Below are 21,282 nucleotides of genomic sequence, written 5' to 3' on the forward strand. Positions count from 1 at the left end.
AGTTTACTATCTGTTGTATGCCTGGCGCATAAATTTTTCTAAATTTAATGCCATAAGAACAACTACCTCTTTTTTTTTTTTTTTTTTAAGATTCATTTATTTATTTGAGAGAGAGAGAGGGAGAGAACAAGCGGGAGGGGCAGAGAGAATCTCCAGCAGACCCCGTACTCAGCAGAGCCCAGTCTCAGCCCAACCCTGAGATCATGACCTGAGCCAAAACCAAAAGCTGGATGCTCAACCGACTCTGCCACCCAGGACCCTGAACAATGACCTCTTGATTAACTATCAGCTTTGCAATATTATCTGTAATATCATAATAAGGGTAACACATCTATTGTACTTACTATGTAGTAAACACTTTTAAAAACTTTACAATTTCTCAACTCACTTATTCCTTACTACAAATTTATAAGACAGGTAAACAATATTACCTTATTTTAGAGATGAGGAAACTAAGAGGGCAACTCACCTAGGGCATTACAAAGCAGAGATTAATAGGGCTGAATTTGCAAATCTGGGAGTCCAGTTCTAAATTCTATACCCTTAATCACTAAGTATACTGTCTTTGAAAGGCAATGAAACATTTTTCATGAAAATGAAAATGGGTTTTTTAATTAAATGATTTTTCAAATTTTATATTTATATAACACAAGAAATGACATATTTCATTCAGCATTATTACATTTAAAGTAAAAGATACATAAATGATTCTTCCAAAAAAATCAGAGAAATGTAATTAAACTTTAGAAAATATAAGGAGTTTCCCCATTGATATTATGTATTTACTTGAGTGATTTGGTATTTTATTATGATTCTATAAAATCAAAAAACTCTCAGGAGAGATTAGATTGTTGGAGAACTAGAAGGGAGATTGTAACTAATGTTCTAATCTGGAATTCTGTTGTCATCTGATTTTAGAGATGATTTTAAAGCTTGTCAACCCATCACCAGTGGAATCTCCGTGTTGTCGATGGTTCCTTCAGGAAGTTGATGTAAGCTTTTCTTCAGAAAAATACGCATAATCACACACATGCAAAATTCTCCTCACAAAATCTATTCTATGGTATTGTAAATTGATTGCCCTTGAATAAATAACATCTTCAAAAGCTTCTGTTGATAGTTTGCTTTTTCTATTAAACATTAATATTCAAAATAAATACATATTGTGTAAGTAAGCCTTAATTCTTTTCACAACCGAATTTCAAAGAAAGAGTGATTATATTTAGTTTAAATAAAAGTTGAAATTGTGTTATGATCTTTGACAAGTCTCTGTGCATAGCATTTTTGATCTAAAATTTCTTCTTGTTATTTGATTTCTAATACACTAATGCTCCTGTAATATAAGCAGTAAAGCTGAATGTATTAGTATGTATTAGTAGTATTAGTAAAGTAAGTAGCAGATAATATTAAACTGCCTCTGATGTGCTTCCATTATCTTGTGATGAGGATTTTGCCATCCCCCCTTTACAAGTGACAAAACGGAAACTTACATTAATAACTTGCAAGTGTCCATACAGTGCTAATTTACAAATTCTGGAGAACACCAGCACTTATACTTTTTGGGGGGCTTTGTTTTCTTTTGAGGAAGATACAAATAACAAGTTTACTATCTGTTGTATGCCTGGCGCTATGCTGGGGCCTTCACATACATTATTTTAGGCTCAAGGTAATTAGCATTTTCACTCTCACGCATATAAGAAAAATGAGCCTTTCACACGTAGAAACTTGCCCCAAATCACAGCTGGTAAATCGTAGAGCCTGGATCTGGCTTGGGAGAGACAATCGTCTGTGGGCCTCTGTGCGTTTTGCTACCCCTCTCGCTGAGTGTGCCAAGACTGTAAGCCCCGGACCATTCTTTTACCTGAGCCATTTCTCGGGGTTGTTTATGCAGCTGCTGATTTTGAGAAATGAGATAACGTTGTTCTTCTGGACAAAGAGGAGGCTTGCTTACCGCTTGCTCTAAAGGCAGTGGATTCCCCAAACTCAGTGTGCCACAGCTGGGACACAGACACACAGGGTGTGTTACATCCGCAAGGACCTAATGCTGTGTTCCGGTGAAACTTGAGGGCAAGGGAGAAGTTAGGCAAATTCACTGATGCCCGTGTTGCTTGCTTGCAGTAAGTAATACATTCCTTCATCTCTGACCCAGTGTTGTGTCTTCTGTCAGCATCCATAAAATAAGTAATAGGCTAATTTTATAAGTAGAGTAAAACCAAATCCCAACTCGGACCATCTAAGGGTCATGCAGCTGGCTCCAAAACCCTCCCTTGAAAAGGACTTGATTTAAAAATTATCAATATAATTCATGGATATCATTTAGAAGTTCAAACGTTAGAGAAAGCATATAAAAAAACAGTTGTATTTTTGCCCTACCCATGCTACCCCCAGTTCAGTTCTAGCTCCTCGGAAGCAGCCTCTCTTTAGACACTTGTCTAAGATTTGCAGTCATATATCTCAATTGTTATTATATTATGCTTGATTTTTTAAGTTTGTGAAATTGCCTATTAATTTCTTACAAGGAAAAAATTTCTTTTATACCACACTCCATGTACTTAACTCTCCCGTAATACTCAAAATTTAGTTATATAAATATTTATGGTTAAATTAATATTCAGTGTTTACATGTTATGAGTAAGTAATTACTGTTCGTGGTTAAGCATAGTAGTTTGCTATAATTATAACTCTCATGTAGCATTTTGTTTTTCCTAGTACTAATAATTTTCTCATTTTAATAGTCAACAAATTCCCTATCAGAGCTACAAATTCAACAAACTCCCTATCAGAACTACAAAGTCCCTCTCAACGGTCAATACAGCAGGTAATCTAGCAATTCCTTGTTTTTAATGGAAACTTCTATTTTTTTCTGTTCTTTCTTTCTAGTCACATATTAAGTCTCTGTATTGATGTCCTGATTTTCACATTCTTTCTCCTCTATTTCTTTGTATCTTGATTCTACTTGGGAGACATCTTCACTTCATCTTCCAAATATTCTACTGATTCTTTTTTTCGTTTTGGTTTACTATTTGCTCCTGTTATGGTCTGAATGATTCCTTTTATTCCTTTCTTATTTCATGCATGCAGTTGTCTCATCTGTCCAGAGATTTTGTTTTTTTTTTTTTTTTTGTAATTCTCTGCATTTTCTCTTAAGTAAATCCTTTTCTCTTTCTTTAATTTTCTCCTCTTCTCTCTTCATTTCCTCTGTGTGTTTCTTTTGGCCTCTGCTTCTTTTTTTTTTTTTTAAGATTTTATTTATTCATTTGAGAAAGAGAGACAGAGAGAGCACAAGCAGGGGAAGAGTGAGAGGAAGAGGGAGAAGCAGACTCCCCGCTGAGCTGGAAGCCCAACATGGGGCTCAATCCCAGGGTCCTGAGATCATGACTCGAGCCGAAGGCTGACGCTTAACCATCTGAGCCACCCAGGCACCCCATGGCCTTTGCTTTGCTCCTTTTTTGATTATTAATATTATAGAATGCTCTCAAATGTCTGTTTTTATGAATGAGGCAAGAAAAACCATTTGGAACTCAGTTAGTAGCAGATGGTTCATTGAGTAATAGTCTTAACAGTAGGATAATAACATGGCTGTGCAGGTTTTTCCTTGGTGGTTCCCCGATTGTCAGTATCTGTAGATATTTTTTTTTTAATTTTTTTATTGTTATGTTAATCACCATACATTACATCATTAGTTTTAGATGTAGTGTTCCATGATTCATTGTTTGTACATAACACCCAGTGCTCCATGCAGAACGTGCCCTCTTTAATACCCATCACCAGGCTAACCCATCCTCGCACCCCCCTCCCCTCTAGAACCCTCAGTTTGTTTTTCAGAGTCCATCGTCTCTCATGGTTTGTCTCCCCCTCCGATTTCCCCCCTTCATTCTTCCCCTCCTGCTATCTTCTTCTTTTTTTTTTTTCTTAACATATATTGCATTATTTGATTCAGAGGTACAGATCTGAGATTCAACAGTCTTGCACAATTCACAGCGCTTACCAGAGCACATACCCTTCCCAGTGTCTATCACCCAGTCACCCCATCCCTCCCACCTCACACCTCACTCCAGCAACCCTCAGTTTGTTTCCTGAGATTAAGAATTCCTCATATCGGTGAGGTCATATGATACATGTCTTTCTCTGATTGACTTATTTCTCTCAGCATAATACCCTCCACTTCCATCCACGTCATTGCAAATGGCAAGATCTCATTCCTTTTGATGGCTACATAATATTCCATTGTATATATATACCACATCTTCTTTATCCATTCATCTGTCGATGGACATCTTGGCTTTTTCCACAGTTTGGCTATTGTGGACATTGCTGCTATAAACATTGGGGTGCACGTACCCCTTCGGATCCCTACATTTGTATCTTTGGGGTAAATACCCAGTAGTGCAATTGCTGGATCGTATGGTAGCTCTATTTTCAACTTTTTAAGGAACCTCCATACGGTTTTCCAGAGTGGCTGCACCAGCTTGCATTCCCACCAACAGTGTAGGAGGGTTCCCCTTTCTCCACATCCTCGCCAACATCTCTCATTTCCTGACTTGTCAATTTTAGCCATTCTGACTGATGTGAGGTGATAGCTCATTGAGGTTTTAATTTGGATTTCCCTGATGCCAAGCGATATTGAGCACTTTTTCATGTGTCTGTTGGCCATTTGGATGTCTTCTTTGCAGAAATGTCTGTTCATGTCTTCTGCCCATTTCTTGATTGGATTAGTTGTTCTTTGGGTGTTGAGTTTGATAAGTTCTTTATAGATTTTGGATACTAGCCCTTTATCTGACATGTCATTTGCAAATATCTTCTCCCATTCTGTCGGTTGTCTTTTGGTTTTGTTGACTGTTTCTTTTGCTGTGCAAAAGCTTTTTATCTTGATGAAGTCCCAATAGTTCATTTTTGCCCTTGCTTCCCTTGCCTTTGGTGATGTTTCTAGGAAGAAGTTGCTGTGGCTGAGGTCGAAGAGGTTGCTGCCTGTGTTCTCCTTTAGGATTTTGATGAACTTCTGTCTCACATTTAGGTCTTTCATCCATTTTGAGTCTATTTTTGTGTGTGGTGTCAGGAAATGGTCCAGTTTCATTCTTCTGCATGTGGCTGTCCAATTTTGCCAACACCATTTGTTGAAGAGACTGTCTTTTTTCCATTGGACATTCTTTCCTGCTTTGTCAAAGATGAGTTGACCATAGAGTTGAGGGTCCATTTCTGGGCTCTCTATTCTGTTCCATTGATCTATGTGTCTGTTTTTGTGCCAGTACCATACTGTCTTGATGATGACAGCTTTGTAGTAGAGCTGGAAGTCCGGAATTGTGATGCCACCAGCTTTGCTTTTCTTTTTCAACATTCCTCTGGCTATTCGGGGTCTTTTCTGGTTCCATACAAATTTTAAGATTATTTGTTCCATTTCTTTGAAAAAAGTGGATGGTGTTTTGATGGGGATTGCATTGAATGTGTAGATTGCTCTAGGTAGCATTGACTCTTCACAATATTTGTTCTTCCAATCCATAAGCATGGAACGTTTTTCCATTTCTTTGTGTCTTCCTCAATTTCTTTCATGAGTATTTTATAGGTTTCTGAGTACAGATCCTTTGCCTCTTTGGTTAGATTTATTCCTAGGTATCTTTTGGTTTTGGGTGCGATTGTAAATGGGATCGACTCCTTAATTTCTCTTTCTTCTGTCTTGTTGTTGGTGTATAGGAATGCCACTGATTTCTGTGAATTGATTTTATATCCTGCCACTTTACTGAATTCCTGTATGAGTTCTAGCAGTTTTGGAGTGGAGTCTTTTGGGTTTTCCACATACAGTATCATATCATCTGCAAAAAGTTAGAGTTTGACTTCTTCTTTGCCAATTTGGATGCCTTTGATTTCTTTTTGTTGTCTGATTGCTGTGGCTAGGACTTCTAATACTATGTTGAATAGCAGTGGTGATAGTGGACATCCCTGCCGCGTTCCTGACTTTAGGGGGAAAGCTCTCAGTTTTTCCCCATTGAGAATGATATTCGCTGTAGGTTTTTCATAGATGGCTTTTATGATATTGAGGTATGTACCCTCTATCCCTATACTCTGAAGAGTTTTGATCAAGAAAGGATGCTGTACTTTGTCAAATGCTTTTTCTGCATCTATTGAGAGGATCATATGATTCTTGTTCTTTCTTTTGTTAATGTATTGTATCACATTGATTGATTTGCGGATATTGAACCAACCTTGCAGCCCAGGGATAAATCCCACTTGGTCGTGGTGAATAATCCTTTTAATGTACTGTTGGATCCTATTGGCTAGTATTTTGGTGAGAATTTTTGCATCCATATTCATCAGGGATATTGGTCTATAATTCTCCTTTTTGATGGGGTCTTTGTCTGGTTTTGGGATCAAGGTAATGGTGGCCTCATAAAACGAGTTTGGAAGTTTTCCTTCCATTTGTATTTTTTGGAACAGTTTCAGAAGAATGGGTATTAATTCTTCTTGAAATGTTTGTAGAATTCCCCTGGGAAGCCATCTGGCCCTGGGCTTTTGTTTGTTGGGAGATTTTTGATGACTGCTTCAATTTCCTTAGTGGTTATAGGTCTGTTCAGGTTTTCTATTTCTTCCTGGTTCAGTTTTGGTAGTTGATACATCTCTAGGAATGCATCCATTTCTTCCAGGTTATCTAATTTGCTGGCATAGAGTTGCTCATAATATGTTCTTAGAATTGTTTGTATTTCCTTAGTGTTGGTTGTGATCTCTCCTCTTTCATTCATGATTTTGTTGATATGGGTCATTTCTCTTTTCTTTTTGATAAGTCTGGCCAAGGGTTTATCAATCTTGTTAATTCTTTCAAAGAACCAGCTCCTAGTGTCATTGATCTGTTCTACTGTTCTTTTGGTTTCTATTTCATTGATTTCTGCTCTGATCTTTATTATTTCTCTTCTCCTGCTGGGTTTAGGCTTTATTTGCTGTTCTTTCACCAGCTCATTTAGGTGTAGGGTTAGGTTGTGTACTTGAGACCTTTCTTGTTTCTTGAGAAAGGCTTGTATTGCTATATACTTTCCTCTTAAGACTGCTTTTGCAGCATCCCAAAGATTTCAAACATTTGTGTTTTCATTTTCATTGGTTTCCATGAATTTTTTTAATTCTTCTTTAATTTCCTGGTTGACCCATTCATTCTTTAGTAGGATGCTCTTTAGCCTCCATGTAATTGAGTTCTTTCCAACTTTCCTCTTGTGATTGAGTTCTAGTTTCAAAGCATTGTGGTCTGAAAATAGGCAGGGAATGATCCCAATCTTTTGGTACCGGTTGAGACCTGATTTATGACCTAGGATGTGATCGATTTTGGAGAATGTTCCATGGGCACTAGAGAAGAATGTGTATTCTGTTGCTTTGGGATGGAATATTCTGAATATGTCTATGAAGTCCATTTGGCCTAGTGTGTCATTTAAAGTGTTTATTTCCTTGTTGATCTTTTGCTTAGATGATCTGTCCATTTCAATGAGGGGGGTGTTAAAGTCCCCCACTATTATTGTATTGTTGTTGATGTGTTTCTTTGCTTTTGTTATTAATTGCCTTATATAATTGGCTGCTCCCATGTTAGGGGCATAAATATTTACAATTGTTAGATCTTCTTGTTGGATAGACCCTTTAAGTAGGATATAGTGTCCTTCCTCATCTCTTATTACAGTCTTTGGTTTAAAATCTAATTTGTCTGATATAAGGATTGCCAGCCCAGTTTTCTTTTGGTGTCCATTAGCATGGTAAACTGTTTTCCACCCCCTCACTTTCAATCTGGGGGTGTCTTTGGGTCTAAAATGAGTCTCTTGCAGACAGCATATCGATGGGTCTTGTTTTTTTATCCAATCTGATAGCCTGTGTCTTGTGATTGGGGCATTTAGCCCATTTACATTCAGGGTAACTATTGAAAGATATGAATTTAGTGCCATTGTATTGCCTGTAAAGCGACTGTTACTGTATATTGTCTGTGCTCCTTTCTGGTCTATGTTGCTTTTAGGCTCTCTCTTTGCTTAGAGGACCCCTTTCAATATTTCTTGTAGGGCTGGTTTCGTGTTTGCAAATTCCTTTAGTTTTTGTTTGTCCTGGAAGCTTTTTATCTCTCCTTCTATTTTCAGTGACAGCCTAGCTGGATATAGTATTCTTGGCTGCATATTTTCCTCATTTAGTGCTCTGAATATATCATGCCAGTCCTTTCTGGCCTGCCAGGTCTCTGTGGATAGGTCTGTTGCCAATCTAATGTTTCTATCATTGTAGGTTACAGATCTCTTCTCCCAAGCTGCTTTCAGGATTGTCTCTTTGTCTCTGAGACTCGTAAGTTTTACTATTAGATGTCGGGGTGTTGACCTATTTTTATTGATTTTGAGAGGGGTTCTCTGTGCTTCCTGGATTTTGATGCCTGTTTCCTTCCCCAAATTAGGCAAGTTCTCTGCTATAATTTGCTCCAATATACCTTCTGCCCCTCTCTCTCTTTCTTCTTCTTCTGGGATCCTAATTATTCTAATGTTGTTTCGTCTTATGGTATCGCTTATCTCTCGAATTCTGCCCTCGTGATCCAGTAGTTGTTTATCTCTCTTTTTCTCAGCTTCTTTATATTCCATCATTTGGTCTTCTATATCACTAATTGTCTCTTCTGCCTCATTTATCCTAGCAGTTAGCGCCCCCATATCTGATTGCACCTCATTAATAGCCTTTTTGATTTCGACTTGGTTAGATTTTAGTTCTTTTATTTCTCCAGAAAGGGTTTCTCTAATAACTTCCATGCTTTTTTCAAGCCCAGCTAGTATCTTTAAAGTGATGATTCTGAACTCTAGATCTGACATCGTACTAATGTCCATATTGAGTAGGTCCCTGGCAGTTGGTACTACCTCTTGTTCTTTTTGTTGAGTGATTTTTTCCATCTTGTCATTTTGTCCAGAGGAGAACAGATGAATGAGAGAACAAAATGCTAACAGGGTAACAACGTCCCCAGAAAATATACTCTAAAGACCTGAAGCCAGGGGAAAAGAAAGGGAAAGAGAGAAAAAAGAAAAAGAGAAAAAGATAAAGATAAAGATGAAAACAAACAAAAAAAGAACAAAGCAAAAAAAAACAGAATATGATCAAATATGATCAGTCTGGTACATAGATCAGTGCCACACACTAGATTTTGGTGTATTTTGGTCTGTTAGAAGAAAGTGCCTCCCAAAATTTTAAAGAAAGAAAAACTTATATATGTACAAAAATAAGGGTTGATATGTTGAAGGGATGGAATATGACTGTAAAGATGAAAATTATAAAAAATTTTATAAAAGGAATTGGTAAGAAGTTGTTTGAAAAAAGAAAGAAGAGGATTTAAAAAAAAAGAAAAAAAAAGGGAGAGAATGTGTTCAGGCAGGAGAGTAGAAAAAAGCCATACACTAGAGATTTAGGGTATATTTTGATCTGTTAGAAGAAACTATCTCAAAATTTTAAAGAGAGAACAACTTATATATGTATACCAAAAATATGGGTAACTACTATGAAGGGATAGAATATGACTCTAAAAATGAAAAATAAAAATGTTTTTTAAAAAAGGAATTCATAAGATGTTGGTTGAAAAAGGGAAAAAGAAAAAGTAAAAAAAAAAAAAGACAGTTAAAAAAAAATTAACTTTGAAAGACTAAAGAATCATTGGAAATAAGCCATGGATTCTATGTGCATTATTCCCCTAGCGCTGGAGTTCTGCCGTTCTCATTGATCGGTAAACTTGGTCTTGGCTGGCTATTCTCACTGATCTTCTGGGGGAGGGGCCTGTTGCTGTGGTTCCCAAATGTCTTTGCCGGAGGCAGAATTGCCCTGCCCTTGCCCGGTCCGGGCTAAGTAATCTGCTCGGGTTTGCTCTCGGGAGCTTTTGTTCTCTGCAAGTTTTCCACACAGCTTTGGAGGACGAGAGTGAAAATGGCGGCCTCCCAATCTCCACCCCGGAGGAGCCGAGAACTCGGGGCCCTGCTCCTCACCCAGCAGATCCCTGTGGTAGCTCCAGGGGACGAAGGGGAGTCTCCCTGGATCTGCCGCTTGTTGGGTCCCTGCTGGAGGAGCAGTGGCCCAACTGTGCCCCGGATCATGGTTTATGGCAACCCCGAGCTGAGAGCCCGCACCTCGGCTCCGTCTCTGCAGCCGGCTTCCCTGCTCCAATACCTGGGAGCTCTGCCGCACTCAGGCACCCCCAGTCTTTCTGTGACCCTGAGGGTCCTGAGACCACACTGTCCCGTGAGGGTTCCACCCCCCGCTGAGTCACTGGAGCGAAGTCCCTCAGTGGAGCAGACTTCTAAAAGTTCCAATTTTGTTCTCCGAGGCTCTATTACTTGCCAGAAGCGGCCGACGGAGGCCCCCTCCCCCGCCATCTATCCTCCCGAATATCACCTTGGATTCACTTCTCCACACATCCTACCTTCCAGAAAGTGGTCGCTTTTCTGTTCAGAGAGTTGTTGCTATTCTTTTCTTCGATCTCCTGTTGAGTTTGTAGGTGTTCAGAATGGTTTGATCCCTATCCAGCTGAATTCCTGAGACCAGACGAAATCCAGGTCTCCTACTCCACCATCTTGCTCCGCCCCCCCAGTATCTGTAGATATTTTCCCAGAGGTATATTCTTCTGACTGCTACTGCTCAGTGGAAGAAGTTTAGGACTGGCTTTCAGTATTTTAGGGAGACCAAAGGTTTCACCATACAGTGTGCAAACCTCATGTAATCTCCATTTTCTCAGTATAATGTCACATGACAGATGCCAGCTATGCCTGGAGTCTCTACTCCTGAAGCTCTTGGTACAACCTCTCCCAGATTTTCTGTCCTCTTTCTGCTCATTTCAGATGGCAAAAAGGTAGTTCCTAGTCTGAAGGACATGGACAAGAAAATCAGGAATAGAAAGCTTAGTCTTCTTTCTGCAAATTTTAAATCAATTCTTGTCCTTTTCTTTTTTTTCTAGCTCCCACTTTCTGAAGTCCTAGCTGCCTTAAATTTCTAAAAGTTTGAGGATATTATTTTCTTCTTTTTGGGTTCCACCACTGTAGCTTAGATTTCAGTTGTGCTTGTTAAGTCAGTTTTCACAATGCATTCATTTTCCAGCATCCTGAAATATGTCATCATTGCTCATCTGTCACTGTCTTCTTTCCCATCACTTTCATCCTCCGGTGTGCTAATGCCATTTTTATTCTTACTCAGTTTTTTTCTTTGTTTTAGGAGGTTTAAGAAGGAAGTACAGATAAACGGATAAGTTCAATAAGTCAGGTTTGCCAGGACAGTCTTTAAACAAGCAGGAAAGCCAGGTCTCTCATGAGATATCACAGATGTTCCATTTGTAAACTGAGTGAGATTTTTTTTTTCTAGCACAACTTTTGTTAACAAAGAAACTGTTTGCCATTTGAAGATTTTAAAGTCCTGTGAGATTTCTAAAAACAACTCACAAAAAATGAATTTAGTCTGATTAAACGAGTCTGGTTATAACAAACAAAAACTAGGAGCTGAGAGACATCATCTGTTTCATCTGAACTCATACTGAAAGACAAAAGATGCAATTCAGAATCATTTCATAACTTTTCTCAAAAAAATTGCAAGATACATAAGCAAGTCATAATGCATGGCACCATTTTCCAATTCCAATAAGACTTGATATAAACAATGAAATATCCATAATCTACCCATAAACTAAATAAAGAAAATAATTATGGAAGTTTTAAGATAATAATTTTATTTTAAAATATTTTTCATGTGTGACACAAATCATCAAATATATCCTTTCAAATTGTTATTTATTGATTTTACACCTGTTTGATATTTAATAAACAGACAAAGTTGAATGGGCTCTAAAGTTCAACAGTCAAGAAATTTTAATATTAGTGTTTATTTGTTGGTATTAATTATTGTTATGTTTTGGTGTTAGTTTTTAAAAGCTACATAGTCTTCTTAGAAATGCATTATAAATAACTGAAATGTAAATAAGATCTTTTCTAAAGAATGACCAGAGAAACCCAAGGAGATCAAAAAAATACAAATACCTGAAAAATAATTTATGGAAAATGAATCCCAGACAAGTAAATAAAAATATTTCTTCACTGACAAATATTTAAAGGAAGTATGCATTCATAAAAATATAATCACAGTGTATGAATCAGCTATCATTCAATTTGCCTTTAAACTGCCCACCAATTTGGCTGATATTAAGATGCTGAGCCATTTGTTTAAAAAGGTGGATTTCTAAGAATTACTCATACAGTTCCTAGATCTGGAACTTGGGTCTATTATTGGTGATTAGACATATTTGGGAAATGGTATATTAGAGGAACTCAAGTGGAACAATGATAGCACTTACTCAAAAATCTCAAAACACTCATTAAAAAAAAAAAACACAGTATTTCACTGAAATCAGGGACTTGTCTATGACTCACCTTATTGAATAAAGAACATTTCCATTCTTGAAAATTCTTAACAATTTATTGTCTGTAGTAACTTCATGAAAGTTGGCACCCTTTTCATTGGCAAAGAACAAATCAGGTTTCCAAATGGAGTCCAACATGGAAGGGTCTAGGTCTAAAGAGTCATCAGGATATTCACTATATGCAAGGCGAGGATCATTCCATTTCTGACGAAGAAAGATATTCACTCTGTAATCCTATGATAAAAGAAAGAAAAGAAAAAAAAACCTGCTTTAAAAGTTTAGAATCTTATGTGCTATTCTTTGGGCACCTCTGAATTTTAGCAAAAGCCACTGAAATCCTTGTGAGCTTTCCATACCCCACAGTCCTCACTCATTACTACTGACAAAAGTCATTTTAGTTACAAGGCTTTGCCCATGTTTTTAGTCATCTATATGTCTCTAAAGAAAAGGTCACAGAAGAGTACAATTTTATTATGCTTATATTTTGCCTTTCCATTCAAATTTCACTTTCCTGGTTTGTCAGAATAAAATGTTGGATTGCTATCAGACACTTGAAATAAAATATTTTCACCTTTGCATTTATTTTCTAGAACCATTTCTTTTAGTAGATATCCAATAGCATCCAGAATGCATTTAGTGAAATTTTCTTGAAAGCTGTTTTATAAAAGTGATTATATATGTTTCTTTACAATGAAGACACATTTCCTCATGTTTAATATAGCATATAAGTTCCATGAAACAGGTGATTTGGAAAAAATAAAAGGTGATTTTGAAATAATGAAAGAATAATAAAGTAACATTATTGCCAGTAATCCTTTAAGAAGATTTGGCTAAAGAGTTTTTCTAATTAGACTATTCACAGTTGGCTTAAAAAGGGGAAGAGTCAAAGATATCAATCAAATTCTTGCTCACAATTTCTGGACTTATGTACAGAATGACATAGATTCATAGGCAGGTGTATGTGTGGGTTTTGTACACAAGTATATGAGCATAAGCACTACCTATGACTTTGTAATTTTCCCCTTAGACTTTTGAAATGAGTGAATAAATTAAACATGCAGACTTTGTTATAAGCGTGAGTAAAGTGAACATTTTAGGAAGATTTTATTTCCATGGAAAATAGCCAACGCTGGAGATATTCAGAGAAACTGAACACCAGTTTTCATCTATTTTTTTATTCCTTGAAAACCAAATTACCAGTTAACAATATAATAGCCAAGCAATCACAAAGAATGTCTCCATAATATCAGGCCTGGTAGATTGCTTCTCGTGCAGGGTGGTCAAATTCAGAGTAGTGAACGTTACAAATATTTATGTTCCCTTGATTATTATTTGTGCACTGATACCCTTATCTTCTAACTGTAACTGAGGTTACATACCAGATAATATTTTTTTCTGCTTGCTAGGTGCCCCATGTATCTTCCAAAGTGACAATGGAACAGAGTTCACTTCAGCTTTTTACCACAAAGTTCACGATAATGTGGAAATCTCACCAGCCACAAGGATCTGCAGAACCTGTAAATGTGGATATATGAACAAGCTTCTCCCAGCCAAAGACAGGTCATCCTCTCTTAGCCTAGAGTTCAGAATGCCAAGAAGCATAGCTCCCTGGTCTATGGCCAGTTCTTGCATCCTTAATTATTCTGTAGTCTGTGCCTCAACCCTAATTATCGCCAAAGGAATAGGTGATCAGACTGAAGTCAGTTTCTCTCTGCCTTAACTATAGGACAAAATGAAAGCAACTCCAGTTACAATGTTACCCGCCAGGAAAAATAACTGACAAGTAAGGAATTTCCTTTGGACCGATTCTTAAGATTTTTTATATATATACAATTATATATAACTGAGACAGTCTGCAAGTGTTCCCCACTGTGAGGCTAAAATAAAAGTACTTTTAAGCTACAGTATATGTAATAAAATTTGGTTGAATCTCCTGATCCTATGCTCTTGGTTTAGTGATAATTTTATAGACAGAATCTTGGATCTTCCAGGAACACTTCTTTTTTGCTACCGGAATGAGCTAAAAAACAAAACACAACAGAACAAAAAAACCCACAAAAACAAAAACCACCCAGGTATGCTTCAGTTTCTGTTTCTAAATTACACAAGGCAGAAATCAACTGTCACCTGTCACCGAGGCCAAATGTTATCCTATATCCATTGTTCTGGGAAGCTTCCCTATTAAACAACCAAATTCAGCATTTTGAAAATAAATTTTTAAAGCTTATTCTTCATAGCCAGTGTATCCCATTTATACTGGGCAACCAATATTATCTGTGCGTCCTGATCATTTGTGAAAATGTGCAAAGAGTAAATAAAATGACATAGTCAAATAATGCCACCTGAGAGAAGTCCTTGTAACTTGATTTGCAATAACTTGCCTATACTAAATGACCATGAACTAAAGCAGGAAACAATTTTGCAAAATAGAGATAATGGATGTGTATGCAGCACATGCAAAAATTTTTAAAATAGACTCACTAAAGTTGGTTTAAAATGTAATCATTCCTGACTATATGTAAAATAAAGACTAATTGTTTTATTAATGGAATTTTCCCTATTCACCTGGGCTATGCCCCATAAGGGTGAAAATGTAGAAAGGTTATATGTGAGTAAAAAGAAAAAGACAATAATAAATATGAGATAATATATATGAAAATGAAATAAATATTTATATTTCACATTTCTGAAAATCTAGACATGTATTGAACTCATTCTTAAGTCTTATAAGGCACCTAAATTGACTTTTATATGGAATCATAAAATTTTAGGACAGAGACATTTAATGATTCTTTTCTCTACAAACTCCTGCAGTAAAACCTTCAGAAGTTAATCTTATTTTTCATCATTTTTTCATGTTACATAATAAATAATATTTATTATATGTTATACTATATTAGTATCAGCCCTATCTACTGCCAAAGGAATAGGTGATCAGACTGAAGTCAGTTTCTCTCTGCCTTAATTATAGGAGAAGATGAAAGCCACTCCAGTTATAATGATGTTTGTCAGGAAAAAATAACTGGCAAGTTATATGTTAACTGTATGTTATATAGTTATATGTATATGTTATACTATATTAGTATATTATTAATATTGTACAGTAACAGTGATGAAATACAGTTATTATTTCATAATACAAAAAGACTAATTTTGACATTTCAGAAGTCAAAATTTCTTGTTATTATTAGAATAGAAAGATACACTTTATTCTAATTAGTTTAATTAATTTTTTAAGAAAATATTTTGCTGACAAAGTAAAGTTATATTTCATGTTTGGTTTTGAAATAAGTATCCATTAAAATGTAGTTTAAATTGCATCTGTATTTCACATAGTAAATAATAGAACTTATATTTGAAATCTTACATTATGAGGTACAAAAAATAATAATTCCATTAGGCAAATTGTATAATGGTTCATATACTAGACTCAGGAAGTAAGTTTTTTTAGGATGGAATCTCAACTCTCCCAGTGAGATAGCTTTCTAATCTCCCCGTGTCTTGTTTTTTCTTCTGTAAAATAGAGTTACAATAGTACTTCCTCTCAGACGGGTGCTGTGAGCATTGGCTTGATCCACACAAAGTACTTAGAACTGCACTCATTAAATACTAGCTTTTAGAGCCTCAAAATTAAAATTCATATTAAATACAAATTTGGTTGTTTTTTCTCTTTATAAATTAGTTTTTGAAATAATAGGGGCATTTTGATATGCCATATAAGAATTTGGGACAGATAATTGTAATGTTGAACCTGGTGAATAATATCTTATGGAAAATTTTCAAACCAGTGTGATAAGCTTATCATTAACTTTTTGTATTAACTTTTGCATTTCAACATTTATATATTTTTGTATTTCCTGTCTTTATTCAATTGCCCCTCCTCCCCTTCTCTCTATATAATTGGTTTGTGTTCCAAGGCCCTTTTCCATAATGGTAAATATCGTTGCTTACATTTCACTTTGTGCCAGATGTTTTACTAGTTGCTTCGTGGATTACTCCTGCCATCCTGATAGAAAATCTATGAGGTAGGTATTATTATTTGCCCAATTTTACAGATGTGGACTATGGGACAAAGATAGGCCAAGTAACTTCAACATGATTACAGAGCTAATAGGTGGCAGAGTTGTAATCCAGACCCATACATTCTGGTTTCAGAGCTGTAAAGGATACATTGCCTTGTATGCAAAACAACTGTTTTCTAAACTAATGCAAAGATTCTGGGTTTATGTAGTTCATGTTTGTGGTTTCTTGTTGTTGTTGTTGTTTGTTTTGTTTCTTTTTTGATTTTTGTAAGGAATTTGGGGGTTTACTGATCAACATCCTTACTGATAGGAAACTACACGCCCTATAACGAAATGTTATCCAGTTAAATCTAATAGATGCCAGGTTGTCATTTTTCCAAAATAGGTACCCTTGGGAAAGACCAAACTCAGTAAAAATCACAACCCAGGGTAGCACCTAAAATAACATAGAATACAGCATTCATCTTTGGCTGTCTAGGGGAGTATAGGATTGCTAGAAACTAACTAAAATGACCAATTAGAAAAAATGTAAGGAAAATAATCATCAAATGTTAACAAAAGTTGTTAAGTGCTTCTCTTCCCTCTGGTCTACAGTTCAGGTAAGTCTGAAGTTCCCTAGTGCTTTCAGGTCATTTCCAATGCAGCAGACTTCTCTCACTTCTTCCTTTTCTCCCTGCCTTCTTATTTATTTCTGCCCTGTCCTCTCCTTGCTTCTCTGTTTCTTTCTGTCTCTGTGTCTGTCTCCCTCTTTCCTCCTCCACCACTCCCCCATACACGTACACATGCACTGCTTCTGCAGGACTAGCCACCACATTTCTATACTGGTGATGTGTGCAAGTGGTTTTCATTTGCATCCTTATGGAGTAAAGGAAACGGGTCTCTACAACACTATCACTATTGATACCTTGATGTCTTTGTTTTTTTTCTCTTCTTTATCCTACACATTTTCGTGTAGTTGAAATTACAGTGGACACGTGTTTTTGCATCTTTCATTTTCACTTAATGAATTTTATGCATTTTCTAGTATTCTTCTTAATCATCATTCCAATAGTTATATGATACATTTTTCTTTTCTTTTTTTTTTTAGGTTTTTACTTAAATTCCAGCATAGTTAACATAGAGTGTAATATTAATTTCATGTGTACAATATAGTGATTCCACACTTCCATACAACACCAGGTGCTCATCACAAGTGTACTCCTTAATTCCCATCACCTATGTCACCCATCCCCTCACCCACCTCCCCCATGGTAACCATCAGTTTGTTCTCTACCGTTAAGAGTCTGTTTCTTGGTTTGCCTCTCTCTCGCTCTTTTTTCCTCCCTTTGCTCCTTTGTTTTGTTGGTGCATTTTTCTTACACAAATAATTTTTCATGTGACTGATTAGGGTCTGGAACATACAGAATCATGCAATTGGCAAAAAACTTAAATGTGTTGATTTATTTACTATAATTAAACATCTTTTTTTTATCATGTCTCAATAAATTTGAGCAAAAATTAAGGATATAAAGTATTCTTAAAAATGAATATGCTAGGCATATTTTCAGAAAATAATATTTCTAAAAGATACTTTTATTATAAAAATAATCATCACAAAATAGCACAAAAATAAATAATATCACTAACTAGAGTATTTTTTCTAAACAACTTGAATGCTTTCCAATGATTGTAAACATTCTCATATAAAATGATGAATATAGTGGAAACTATCACTGCCTTTTTTATTTATAATCTCATTTAATAAAAATGGTTTTACAAATTCAACATTCAGGATACTAATTAATCTTTTGAAAAGATACTTTATTCAGGTTAAAGAACTCAGTTTCTATTACTGTTTTTAAAATTGTTGATGATGCTGTTGATGCTGTTATTGGGGAATGGTATTTAACCTTATTAAATTATTGGAAATGTATTCGAAAGCTATGCGATTCTTAACTTGACACAAATTTTGTCATACTACATTGCTATCAATTATTTTCTGTAAAAGTAAAATATGTATGCTTAATGGCACATGCATATATTTGAGCATGAGGTAGATCATTTATTTTCGCTAAAAGTTCAATAGAATTTAGTCAAATTAAAAATATTAAAAGACCAATGTTAGTCTCAAATTTATTTAGATTCATTCAACATATGTTTATCACATATTACCAATCTGGAATTTAGTTCAGTGCTGATGATACAATATTGAAAGATGGTCTCTGCTGTCAAATTGTTCATTATGTTGTGGAAGATAGACTGTAAAGAGACAATTATCTTTCCACATAAAAGTGCTATGCTGGAGGCACACACAGCATGCTATGGAAACATAAGGAAAGCGTAGCTAATAGGGACCAAGGTGGAAGGATCAGGCAAGATTTCCTGGGGAAAATCTAATTGAGCTTTGTCTTCAAAATGGAAAAAAAAAAAAAAAAAGAAGTTATCTAGGCAAACGTTGGGAACATAATAAAACGTGTCCTGTATTTTGACACAAAATTCAGTAATCACTGTATTTTTGTACGATTAATACAGGAATTTGGCTGACTTTTAGTATTATAATTTATTTTTTTTAATTTGATATCTATTGAGCACCTTCTGTGTAGCAGGCATTGTGCTGAGGGTTATAAAGTTGAATTATGCATAGTGCCTGCCACCTCCAGGCAAACAGTCTAGAGGAAAGGGAATGGAACACAACATGAATAAAAACAGAGGATATGGAAGGAATATGTTATGAAAATAAGAACTTTACTGATTTTTACCTGGTGTTAGTCTTATTTTAAAAAAATAAAATAGAATGAAGAGTGTGAGAAAACAAGACTTGATGTGCAAGAAATATAGACATAGATACAAATATAGATGAAAAATGTATTTATAAAGGCTTTGTCCTTCCAACATAATGGTAGACTAGACACATAGAGGGCCTTCTCCTGCACATTATTTTCTGGATAAAGGAAAAAATACACACTTTTATTTTTTTTTAAGATTTTTTTAAAATTTATTTGACAGAGAGAGACACAGCGAGAGAGGGAACACAAGCAGGGGGAGTGGGAGGGGAGAAGCAGGCTCCCCGCGGAGCAGGGAGCCTGATACGGGGCTCGATCCCAGGACGCTGGGATCATGACCTGAGCCGAAGGCAGACGCTTAACGACTGAGCCACCCAGGCGCCCAAAAATACACACTTTTAAAAAGTTTGTTGTCTTACAAGAATATAAAGGGATTCTTCAAAGACAAAAATAGTAACAAAAATAAGAGTGAGCTAAAGCCAAAATAAAAGCAGTGGTGGTAAGCAAATACAAATGCTTAGATTGGGAAACCAAGTCTCTCACCACCACAAGATGGAAAAACCGAACCTGTGACTAAGGATTCATTAATTAGACCCTCAAGAATATCATAGATTAAGTTCAACCAAATATGTGTTTATAACCACAACAATAATTTACTACAGACAAAAGAAAGTAGACATGAGCCTATGGGGAATTCAGTGGAAATTCCACATCAAAAATATGAGATAAACAGGTAAAATGTATTTAAGGAAATAAAATGTAAATTCTGCAATAGAAGCTGATAATGACCAAGAATATTTGAAAAATAATAAAATAATAATAAAATGAAAATACAATTGTTGAAATTAAAGACTTAATGGATGTGTTAAAGCATATAAGAAACTTCTGAACAAAGAATTTGAGAAGACTGTAGAGTTGGAAAAATGTCCCAGATGTAAATAGTGGGAGAAAAAGAAAGAGGGGGCGCCTGGGTGGCTCAGTCATTGAGCGTCTGCCTTTGGCTCAGGTCATGATCCCGGGGTCCTGGGATCCAGCCCCATATCAGGCTCCCTCCTCGGCAAGAAGCCTGCTTCTCCCTCTCCCATTCCCCCTGCTCGTGTTCCCTCTCTCGCTGTGTCTCTATCTGTGTGTCTCTATAAATAAATAAATAAAAATCTTAAAAAAAAAAAAGAAAAAAGAAAAGGAGAGAGAAAATTTAAAAAAAAAGGGTTAAGAGACTTTCAAGATAAAATGGGAAAGTCTAAAGTAATCTACATCGAATTGAGATTCCAGAAGGATGAAATAGAATAGCAAAAATGACAAGAATTTTGCAGAACAAACAAAGGAAACTAATGCAAAGATACAGGGAACTCAAACATACCAATAAAGGTAAATAAAAAGAAGTCTATATGAAGACATTATATTAAAACTGTAGAATATCAAAGGCAAAGAAAATATGTTTAAAAGAATCACCCTTCTACTGCCAAACAATATCCCATCATATGGCACACCACATTTTATTTATCCAGTCATCAAAATAAATGGAGTATTGATACATGCTGCAACATGGATGAATCTTGTAAATACTATGCTAAAAAAGCTAGTCACAAAAGACTCTGTGTTGTATAATTCCATGTATATAAAATGTTCACATTAGACAAACCTATGGTGAGAGAATGCAGATTAGTAGTTGGGGAAAGGTGGGGAAGGACTGCTAAAGTGTACATGGTTTCTTTTGGGGCGATAAATGTTCAAAAATGGTTGTGGTGTTGGTTGCACAGTTGTGTGAGTACACTAAACGTCATTTAATTATAGACTTAAAAGGATGAATTGTATGATATGTGTATGGTATATATATAATTACCTTTTTAAAAAAATATGTTTATTTACTTTGAGAGAGAGAGAAAGAGCAGGGGGAGGGGCAAAGGGAGAGAGAGACTCCCCAAACGACTCCCTGTTGAGTGTGGAGCCTGATCGGGGCTCGATCCCACGACCCATGAGATCATGACCTGAGCCAAAACCAAGAGTCGGATGCTTAACTGACTGAGCCACACAGGTGCCCCATAATGACCTTTATTGGAAAACACTGAGACTGGTGGCAGACTTTGCATCAATAATGAAACCCAGAATATAGTGGGTTAACATAATCAAA

The 21,282-nt window shown here is 36.0% G+C and overlaps 1 protein-coding gene and 1 long non-coding RNA gene across 3 annotated transcripts in view; one reads left to right on the top strand and one right to left on the bottom strand.

Moving 5' to 3' along the window:
• LOC144381396 (uncharacterized) overlaps window positions 1-3,316 on the top strand; it is a 69,633-nt gene extending 66,317 nt beyond the window's left edge. The window contains exons 2-3 of the long non-coding RNA XR_013446578.1: window positions 919-992; window positions 2,736-3,316. This is a non-coding gene — a long non-coding RNA (uncharacterized LOC144381396). The remainder of the gene's footprint in view (window positions 1-918; window positions 993-2,735) is intronic.
• The window catches only part of GLRA3 (glycine receptor alpha 3), a 195,670-nt gene that overhangs the window by 77,210 nt on the left and 97,178 nt on the right, over window positions 1-21,282 (bottom strand). For both annotated transcript variants that reach the window (XM_036092328.2, XM_036092327.2), the window contains exon 4: window positions 12,378-12,601. In XM_036092328.2, coding sequence (XP_035948221.1) covers window positions 12,378-12,601 — 224 coding nt within the window. The remainder of the gene's footprint in view (window positions 1-12,377; window positions 12,602-21,282) is intronic.

This window comes from Halichoerus grypus, chromosome 3 (assembly GCF_964656455.1).
Source record: "Halichoerus grypus chromosome 3, mHalGry1.hap1.1, whole genome shotgun sequence".
In the NCBI taxonomy this organism is placed as follows: domain Eukaryota; kingdom Metazoa; phylum Chordata; class Mammalia; order Carnivora; family Phocidae; genus Halichoerus; species Halichoerus grypus.